Source organism: Penaeus japonicus, unplaced genomic scaffold, assembly GCF_977035675.1.
Source record: "Penaeus japonicus unplaced genomic scaffold, GWHDUDI00000001_assembly GWHDUDI00000011, whole genome shotgun sequence".
Taxonomy (NCBI): Eukaryota; Metazoa; Arthropoda; class Malacostraca; order Decapoda; family Penaeidae; genus Penaeus; species Penaeus japonicus.
Window position 1 is genome coordinate 42,834,216 of NW_028234413.1, and position 11,861 is coordinate 42,846,076.

At 28.8% G+C, this 11,861-nt stretch overlaps 1 protein-coding gene across 1 annotated transcript in view; it reads right to left on the reverse strand.

Moving 5' to 3' along the window:
- The window catches only part of LOC147471051 (lachesin-like), a 216,437-nt gene extending 208,318 nt beyond the window's left edge, over window positions 1–8,119 (reverse strand). The window contains exons 1-2 of the mRNA XM_086541471.1: window positions 8,026–8,119; window positions 7,310–7,422 (exon numbers count right to left, since the gene is read on the reverse strand). Of these exons, the coding sequence (XP_086397597.1) occupies window positions 7,310–7,422; window positions 8,026–8,119 (207 nt within the window). The remainder of the gene's footprint in view (window positions 1–7,309; window positions 7,423–8,025) is intronic.
- Window positions 8,120–11,861: the final 3,742 nt, after the last annotated feature.

Here is an 11,861-nt window from a genome sequence, read left to right on the forward strand (position 1 = left end):
TAAGCCAAAACAGGAATGACGAAATATGAGAGGAAAGATAAAAAGAAAATAAGGAAAAATAGATAGAGAGAAAGCAGACGAGAAATGGAGAAAAAGAGAGAGAGATAAGTGAGTAAATGAAAAGAGACAAGAGATGAGGAAGATGAAGATAAAGATATATGAAGATAAATAAGGAGAAGATAAAGAGAGAAGGAAGAGAAATGAAGGAAGTGAATACCAGGGAGATAAGGAGAGAGAGAAAGACAAGAGAGGAACGTTAGTATGAAGAAAAATAGAGTAACTGATAAGAGACAGATGATAAAGGAGAGAGAGGTATAGACGGCAGATAGTAAGAGATAGGTGGATAGATAGAGAGATAGAGAGACAGATAGACACATAGAGGGAGACAGACAAACAATATGAAAGGAGAAATAGAATGAAAGGGAAGAAATATGAATAGAGAAAGAGAGAAGTGAGTAAGATAATAGGCAAAAGGAATGAAAAAAAAAATGAAAAAGGAGGAAAGAGAAAAAGGAAGAAAATGAAATAAGATTATGTAAAGATAAAAGTAAAACAGAGACGAAGGAGGGACAGAAAAAGACAAAGAAGAAGAAAAATAATGTGAAGAGAAGAATATAAAGTAAAAGAGAGAAAAAAAAATTAAGAAAGTCAGAAAAAGAAAGAAGAAAAGGAAATGATAAGTAAAAGAAGATATTAATAAAGAGAATGTGGAGATAGGACCAGAAGAAGGAATATAATGAAAGTTAGAGAAAGGGCAAGCGGATAACAAGAAAATAAATACTGTATGAGATAAAACGAGGAGGAAAATATCTTGACAAAAGACAAGAATCGAGAAATGAAAAGAGGGAGAGAGAAAGGGGGGAGGGGGAGATATAGATAGATAGGCAGACGGACAGACAGAGAGGAAGAGACAGAGGGAGAGAGACAAGACAGACAAGCAGAGAGAGAGAGAGATAGAGAGGAAGAGACAGACAGATAGAGAGAAAAAACGAGAGTGAGAGAGAGAAAGAGGTGAGGAGACGGAGATAGACAGACAGTGAGAACGAGAGAGAGAGAGAGAGAGAGAGAGAGAGAGAGAGAGAGAGAGAGAGAGAGAGAGAGAGAGAGAGAGAGAGAGAGAGAGAGAGAGAGAGAGGGAGAGAGAGAGGGAGAGAGAGAGAGAGAGAGAGAGAGAGAGAGAGAGAAAGAGAGAGAGAAAGAGATAGAGAGAGAGAGGAAGAGACAAACAGACAGAGAGAAAAGAAGAGAGAGAGAGAGGAAGAAACAAACAGACAGAGAGAAAAGAAAAGCAAGAGAGAGAAAGTTGCGGGGAGAGGGGGAGAGACAGACAGACAAAGAGAGAAAGAGAACTGCGGAACGTAGAAATTGAAGATAGTTAAAATTCATATAGAACAGAGGGACGACGAACTGAAGGCCAAATATTTATGAAGAGGGAGGAATATAAAGTGAAAAGCAAGACTAGACAATTATGAAAGATAGATGAAGCGAGGCACGCGCAATAAAAGGGGGAGGGAACACCTGGGGAATAGGAAAGCTTAATGAAGGACAGGGATAAAAAAAGATGAAGATGGGGAGGAGGCAAAAGGAAATAAAAAGAGAATAATTTTCCCATTGTCAAAGGCAAATCGCACGCAAACGGGAAGAGGAAGAGGGAGAGGGAGAGAGAGGGGAAGGGGAGGGAAGGAAGTGTCGGAATGGAAGATAAAAGAAGAGGGAACATTAATAGCACTAGATAAGAAGATAGATAGATGGTGGGAGGGAGGGAGAAGAGGATAGGGGGAGATAGGCCGACTGACCAAAAAAGAGAGATTTATACATGGATGGAGAGAGAGAGAGAGAGAAAGAAAGAAAGAAGAAGAAGAAGAAAAAACAAAAAACAAAAAAAAAAAAAAAAAAAAAAAAAAGATATATATATGTATATATTATATATATTTTTATGATATATATATTATATATATCTATATATCTATCTATCTATATATGAAATATTTATATATATATATATATATATATATTAGTATATTATTTGATATATATATATATATATGTGTGTGTGTGTGTGGGGGTGTGTGTTCTATACTACACTCACACCACACACACATCATACTCTTCATATATATATATATATATATTCTATATATATATATAATATATATATTGTGTTATATATATATTTATATAGCGGTAGTGTTTTTTTGAGATTAGAGTGTTTGGTATATATAATTATATATATATTGATTAATATATATATAATATATAGTTATATATATATATATATATAGTTAGTTGTTATATATATGTATAGATTTATATATTTTTGAGACGTTGATTATATATATAATTTATATATATATATATGTTAGTGGGTATTTATATAGATATATATTATATTCGATATATATATATAGATTATTTATATATTTATATATATATATATGTATAAGTTTATGTTTACATATTTATATATATATATTATATATATAGTATATATATATATATGATTTTCTATATATATAGATATTTATGAATATATATATATGTACATATATGTACATATATATATTTATATATATATTATATATATATATATATATAATTAGATTATATATATATATATATATATGTATATGTTTTGTCTAACATATATATATATATATATATATATTATATATATATATATATAATATAATATTTATATATATATATGTATATATATGATACATATTATATATATTTATATATATATATATATATATACTATATATATATATATACTATATATATATATGTAATATGTTTACTATTAATACATATATATATATTTATATTATATATATATATATATATATATATATATATATATATTATATATATATATACTACTATTTTTAATATATGTATATATCGATGTATATGTTTACAAGCATAACAACCAATATACCTATATATATATATATATATATATCTATTATATTATATATATATATATATATATATATATATATGTATATATCACTTTATAAATATGGGGTGTTGTGATGTGTGTGTTAGATGTGTGTGTGTGTGTGTGTGTGTGTGTGTGTACATATATATATATATATATATATTTATATATTATATATATGATATATATATATATATATATATATAGTTTTATACATATATACATAAACATGACCCAGCACCTACTAACAAAATCGAACCAGACAAACAAAGAAACAAAACTACATTTAGACAGATACAAAAAACAGACAAACGAGCAATGGGAGGGGAAAAAAGAAATAGAAATGTCAAGGAATTAAAGTAAAGATACGAGACCAGAATCTATAATGGGTAGCGAAGGGCAAATGTATATGATTGAACCAGAAAATTCAAAGCCTCGCAAACGGAGCCACAGTGAATGCCTACTGCTTCAATATAAAGTGGTGATATCAACAGAAATTTCTATAAGCTGTTTCCATATTAAAGGGAGTAAAATATGTAGTAATTACAGTCCTATGAAGAGATGAGCAGTGCAATAGGAATGCAAGATGTGAATAGGATGCATGATGTTGATTTTTGTATGGTAATTATATCTTCAAAGTGAAGATTATAAGCTAGGTTTTTGTACATACATACATATAATTACTTTCATTATTGTGATTATTTTTAGTACCATAGTTATTCTTGATTTGTTATTGCTTCAGTTATTATCATTACTATCATTGTTACTGTTATTACTACTAATATTATCATCCTTACCTTCATCATCATCATTATCAGCATGATCATCATAATTATCATTGCTGTTATTAATATTATGACTACTATTATTAGCATTACAGATATCATTAACATCATTAGTTTTTTCATTATCATTATTGTTATTGGAATCATTCTTATTATTGTTATTGGAATTATGCTTATTATTATCATTAGCAGTATCATTAGTATTCTTGTTGTTGTTATCATCATCACTACCATTATTATTATCATTAGTATTGTTTTTAACATTTTACTCGATTATCACTACCATCATTATAATGTTATAATCATGATCACCATTATCATAACAACTATTGTAAATATTACTATTACTATGTTCTCAATATCAATATCATTTTTATCCTTATCATTATAGTTATCAGTGTCATTACTATTGCTATACTTATCATCGTTTTTATCAGCATAATTATCATTGTCATTATTATCAATACAATTTTCTTCTTGTCTTCTCTCTTTAATATTCAATAGTCTTTAAGATACATCATGAATATAAGTTATCATTGTCATTATTATCAATACATATTTTTTTTTTCTTGTCTTCTCCTTTTAATTATTCAGTAGTCTTTAAGACATATCATAAATAAGATTTCAAAAGACTAAGGTGTTAATTTTTTTTTTCAAATATCTAGGGAACACCCAAACTGTATTATGACATCAAACAAACATGTTTTCTTTCGCTATATGATATGGCTTTTAAAGTTATTTCTAGAAAAAAAAAATGTATATGTTGACACACACACATTTAGATATTTATTAAATGTACATAAAAAGGGTTTTACATTTTTATAACATTGGGTTAGCGACCCCCCCTGAATTTAATATCATATGGTCTATGTTTTATATTATGCAATTGTTGAATCATTGCGTTGGTATATTAAAATTTTTGTATGACTGGTTGATTGCTTTGCGTGTTTGGTCAAATAATATTTTGAAGAAGATTAACACATAATCTCGCAAAGCATTTTTTTAAACAGTGCTTATTTTTGTTAGGAAGACTGTTTGGACAATATGATGGTAGATATGAAGCAAATATTGTAAAAGATGGTATAATTATATGGGAGAAAAAGAAAGGGAAAAAGAGGAAACACTGATATTCTTATACTGTATGCTGTTGCAATGCTTATTTGTATAAATATATGGTAATTCTTATACTCATGCATACCTGAGCTTGTGCAAACCCGTATTAATTTCCATGCAATATATAGTCATGCACGCAGACAAATTATTATTTTTTTCTTTCTCCTTCAGCACTTCCTCTCTCTCTCTCTCTCTCTCTCTCTCACTCTCTCTCTCTCTCTCTCTCTCTCTCTCTCTCTCTCTCTCTCTCTCTCTCTCTCTCTCTCTCTCTCTCTCTCTCTCTCTCTCTCTCTCTTTCTCTCTCTCCTCCTCCTCTTTGCTTCTCTCCTCCTCCATTTTTCTTTCCCTCCCTCCGTCTCTTCTTCCTTCTCTCACTTATTCTTTCCCTCCCTCCTTCTCTCCCTCTCGCCTTATCTCCCTCCCGCTTTATCCCCCCCCCTACATCTCCCCCACTCTCCTTGTTTCCCACTCTCTCTGTCTATTTCAGTTATTTATTATTTGTTATTTCATTTCAATTCATAAAGATTTCTCAAAATGATAAAGAATCTCTCAATAATACTTTAGCAGAAAACCCATGGACTGAAACAGATAGATAGATAGAGATAGATAGAAATATAACATGTATGTATATTCATATATATATATATATATATATATATATATATATATATATATATATATATATATATATATATATATATATACACACACATACATATATATCGTCACTATCCCTATTACAGAATAACAAACAAACAGAAAGAAACAAAACCAGAAGAAGAGAAAGAAAGGAAAGGAAGAGAGAAGCACGTAAGAGATAATGAGAGAAAGCTAACTATCACTCACCAAGCAGATAGGTGTGAGACATCCCTTGATATGGCGGAAAATATAGCTCGGATGATGGCTTATATTGTAGATAAAGTAAACGGCCAATTTATGACCATTATTTTCCCCGTTTATCGATTCCCGAGAGAGAAAACAAGACGAAATCCATCCTTTGGTTGCCATGGATACGCCCACGCTATGAATGTATCTATCGAGAATGATGGATTGTTGTGTAGTTTTATGGTCACTTTTTTATGACTATATCGTTGCTTTTTTTTTTTTTTTTATGTGATACTAGTATTATATTTTCTATCATTGTTTAGTTGATTAGTTGATTTATTATAGTTGATATTCTCCTATATACAAAGTTGCTATTATATATGTTCAAATTATCCAGAATAATTTAATCTTTATAGTCAGTACTATAATTTTATTCACTTCCTATGACGTGAAAGATAAGATATTTTATAGAACCGAAGGCTTCTATGAGGGAAAACGGTGTCACTTGTCCTTATACATGAATTACAATTTGTCAGTAAAATAACATAATATAATATTCAAAAAATTAAAAGGGTTAAGTTACAGTGATCAGATATATATTTCAGACCTTTTTTTTTTGTCATTTCATTTCAAATAAGTTCATGAGTGAGTCCATTCAGACTGCTTCACATGTAATTATTTGAAATGACTCTCCGATAACACGTATGACTGCACCAGGTTACTCGTAGAAATAAACATATATTCCGTGTCACGTGCTTCAATTAGCTCATCTCAGTGTGTAATTATAAGGCAATCCAGTAGCACGGATTAACGTATATGATTTAGCAAACGTGTACGACATTAACTTTGCGCTCTCTCTCTCTCTATCTCTATCTTTCTCTATCTCTAACTCTTTATATCTCTCTCTCTTTCTCACTCAGCCTCTCTCTCTCTATCTGTCTATCTATCTATCTATCTCTTTCTCTATCTCTATCTCTCTCTGTCTCGTTTTCTCTGACTCCATCTCTTTCTCTATCTCTTTCTATCTCTCTCTCTCTCTTTCTCACTCAATCTCTCCCTCTCTCTCTCTCTCTCTCTCTCTCTCTCTCTCTCTCTCTTTCCCCCCTTCCCTCTTTCTCTTTCTATCTCTCCCCCCCTTCCCTCTCTCTCTTTCTCTCTTTCCCCCCTTCTTTCTTTACCCCAAGATAAAACCTCACATTAATCAACAAAACATTACAACGACATATCATAATCATCATTATTCTTCCATTTCGAAATGCCAACCCTCCCCCCACCACCCACCCCCTCCCCCTCCCCCCGAGCATCTGCCTCCTATAAAAGACCCGAGAATGTATGAATGACCCCAACCCCCCTAAAAAAAAAAAATAATAAATAAATAAATAAATAAAAATAAAAAAAGAAGAAAAAAAAGGCTTCAAAACGCGTGAAAGAACTGACGAAACGCGTTCCAGAAGACCCCCCCCCCAAAAAAAAAAAAAAAAAAAAAAAAAAAAACCTCCCCTCAAAAAAAAAAAAAAAAAAAAAAAAAAAAAAAAAAAAAACGAACGCGTGAACGAACGAACCCACGTAAGGGCCAAAGAGACGTGCATCAACCCCCCCAAAAAGGGCCTTAAGTGAAGCGCATGAACTCCATCCACCATACCTTGTACGTTCCGAGGTTGTCCACCACACAGGAGAGCTTCACGTCCCTTCCAGCAGCAATGGTGACATTTTGTATGGGTTCCACGAAGTACGGTTCTTCAGACAAGGCTCCTCCTGAAGGAAAAAGATGAAGAAAATAAATATAATAAAATAGATACGTTTTTATCTTTTCTTTATTTTTCCTCCTGAAGGAAAGAAATAAAAAAATAAATAAAATAAAATGAAATAGATGAATATTTAAATTTTCTTTATTTTTCCTCCTGTAGGAAAAATAAATAAAATGAATAAGATAATATAAAATAAATTATTCTTTATCTTTTCTTTATTTTTCCTCCTGAAGGAAAAAAATAAATAGAATTAATAAAATAAAATGAAATAAATAATATTTGTATCTTTTCTTTATTTTTCCTACAGGAGGAAAAGTAAAGAAAAGATGAAATTAGATAAATGGGAGGAAATTTCTGAAGTAAAGAAAAAATAAAAATAAATAAATGGGAGAAAATTTCTGAATGAAAAGTGAAGGATAGCATATAAGACTGTTAGATAATAACAGAAGAAAGAATTGACGAAGATAGACATGAGCGAAAACGTACGATAAGAAAGAGAAAATCGAAACAAAGAAGAGAATATAAAAGAAATTCAAAGAAGAGAAAGCAGAAAAAGATAATAAACCACAATGAAGATAAAAGGCAAGATTATATATACTTCTTCAAATACGTCGAAGAGGAATAAATAAGGACAAAAAAAGGTAAATAAAAGGAAATAAATGTATGAGTTTTCCAAGAGAATAAAAGATAAAAATATGATACATGATTTAACAGATGTCGAGAAGGACAACACATAAAACATGCGTTTATTAAAGACAAATAATTATTTAATTGATGACTATTAATGATTAATGATTTGAGTAATGATGAATGATTTCATTAATTAATAATTAATGGTTAATGATTAATTAATGATTAACGATTTAATTCATGATTAATTAGTGATTTAATAATGATTAATTAATGATTTATTAATGATTTATTCATGATTTAATTCATGATTTGTTAATGATTAAGTAGTGATTAAATTAATGATTAATGAGGAGATAAATAAATAGATGATAATAAAGCAATGATAAAATGATAAAAATAGATAAACTGATATATCAATAAATATGTAAATATAAAATAATGATAAGATAAAAAAAAAAAAGAATGAATCAAATGAATAAAGTGTTTTCTCAAACAGAAAAAAACGATTCTTACTGTGAACAAATTTATGGATTTAATGGTTCTATTTTATTTCTATTTCAGATATAGATTTTCTTATCCTTTTGGATATCATATAAGATGATAACGTTGAAGAAAATTATCATAATAACAAAATAATGATAATAATTAATCAAACATTATCATAATTATCACTACCATCATCATTATCATTATTGATATCATTATAATCGTCCTTATTATGATTGATTTTATAATAACTATTATCATCATATTGATAATGATATTGATGTTAACAACCATAATAAGAATGATAATGATGAGTATGATAATGATAACAATAATCATAATGACAATAATGAAAATAACAATAATAATGATAATACTAGTAAAAATAATAATCATAATAATAAAGATAGCATATATATATAATAATGATAACAATAAAAAAAAAAAAAAATGTAAAGAAAATAGACAAACAAAAACAAACAAAAAATATGAAGACACAAACATGCATCCATTGTCGTGGACATCTGGTACGTGAAAACACTCTACTCCCGTTTTCTTTCTTTCAGGACTAACTTCGATAATTCTTTCTATCCTTGTTCTATTGTTAAGAAACGTTCGACATAAACAAGGATGTCTGTTTGTGGCTTACGTTAGTGAGGTACAAATTAATTTGTGGATGATCGATCTTTGCTATGAGAAAGTCATTGTGATTTGAGGTCTGTTTTGATCAACGTAAAGAAAATAAAAATGGTGTTGGTCTGTTTTGATCAACCGAAAGGTAATTTTTTAATTGTTGGCCCTTTTAATTAGGATTATCATGATTATCATATCGATGATAAATAGCGGTGAGGTATGATTTGATAAAGATATAGCCGGGGTTGATAACATAAATGTATTTGATTATTGTAGTTATAATAAATGTAATTAAGCATAAATCATAAATACTGCCATACCTTTTTCGTTATAAAAAAAATCAGCCATCAGTTATTATATATATATATATATATATTATAATATATATCTGTTATATATATATATATAACTTCTTTATATATATATAACTCTCTATATATATATATTATATATATATATATACATATTTATATATATTTATAAATATATATATATAATAATATATATAATATATATAATATAAAATATATATATATATATAATATCATATATTCAGAATGCTATATTTGTTTGCGTTTTCATTATGACATGCTACTAACAATATGCCTCTTCTTCACCATTATTGCTACTATTATTTCCATCATCAGTATCAGAAATAGTTTCATATGCATATTAATGATAAAAACAAATCTTTGCCAGGATTATCATTGGAAATAAAGAAGTTATTTTCCTTTCCTATGGTATGATTATAGTATAGACATATCGCTGAGGAATTTGAAATTAATGAACTTTATATGCACACACACACACACACACACACACACACACACACACACACACAGACACAGACACACACACACACACACACACACACACACACACACACACACACACAAGATATCTGATATATATAGATATATTATATATATATAGTATATATAGAAAATTCAATATAATGGTTTTTTGTATATGTTATGAATATAACACAATATAATATATATATATATTTATATATAGTTAATCTATTAAATATCTATATATATAAAATATACTATATATATATATATAGATATTAGGTATATATTATTATATATATATAATATATACTTAAAATATATATATATTATATATATCACTATTATATATAATATTATTGATGTATATATATATATAATATTAGATTATACTTATAAATATATTTTATAGGGGATGGTTATATAGATGTATTGTATATATATATATATTTTATAAGATAATATATATATATATATTATTAATATATATAGATATATATTTATATATATTATATATATATATATATTATATATATCATATATATATACACATACATATTATATAAATACTTATATATATATATTTAAAATATATATATATATATAGTATACTAGATACATAATATTATTAAATATATATATATAATATATATATATATATATATATATATATATTATATATAACAAAATTAAATATAATATATATATACATATATAAAAAAATATATATATATCTATATAATATATAAATATATATATATATATACATATACCTCCATATATATATCACAATATATATATATATATTATATCATATTTATATATTATATATGTATATATAGTATATATATATATTATAATATATATATATATATATATATCTATATATATAATATATATATATATAATGTGGTGTGTAAAGCTTTTGTGTGTGTGTGTGTGGGTGTGTTGTGTGTGTGTTGTGTCATCGTGTTTGTGGTGTATGTGTGTGTGTGTGTGTGTGTGTCTGTGTGTGTATATATATATATATATAATATATAATATATCTATATATATTTTTTTATAGAGAGAGAGAGAGAGAGAGAGAGAGAGAGAGAGAGAGAGAGAGAGAGAGAGAGAGAGAGAGATTTATATATACATATACATATGGACAAAGAAAGAACCAATAGAGAAAAAAGAATAGGAATAAGAGAAAGAAGAAAACGACAATTTGTCTGCCAGATGAAAGATAACATCCAAAGACCCAGCCCCCCCCCCCTCCCCCTGCACACACCAAACAACCTACAACAAAAAAATCAACTACTAAAGCAAACAAAACAACACCCCCCCCCCCCCCCCACACACAACACAACGCATCATATACACCCACACACCCACATTCAGACACGCCCACCCATAGTCCATCCACTTGCCTGGCAACACAACACAAGCCTTCAGACGGGATGCAAAACACATACACCCTGATAAAAGCAGGAGGAAAGAAAGAAAAGAAAAAAGAAAAAAAAAATCATGAAAACACACGTCCCTTACCTTTCGCAAAAAAAAAAAAAAAAATAGATTCAGTTTGGAACACCTGACCGCTCTCTCTCATTGAATTTGCAAAAACTATACATGTGGAAGAAAACGTTTGAAATTTGGGTGCTGTCTCCCCCTTGACGGCAATGTTTGGGTTTCTGCCCGACCTATCTCCGTATTATCATTTAGGGGAACTATTCCAGACGGGTGAATGTTGAAGAGTGTGGGTAGGAGGGGGCAGGGAGACAGGGAGAGGGGAAGGGAGGGAAGGGGCGAGATGGGAGATGTATAAGAGGAAAGGAGGGAGGGAGACAGGGAGAGAATGTGGATAGGAAGGGGATGGATAAGAGGGAAGGAGGGACGAAAGGGGAAGGGTGGGTGGGGA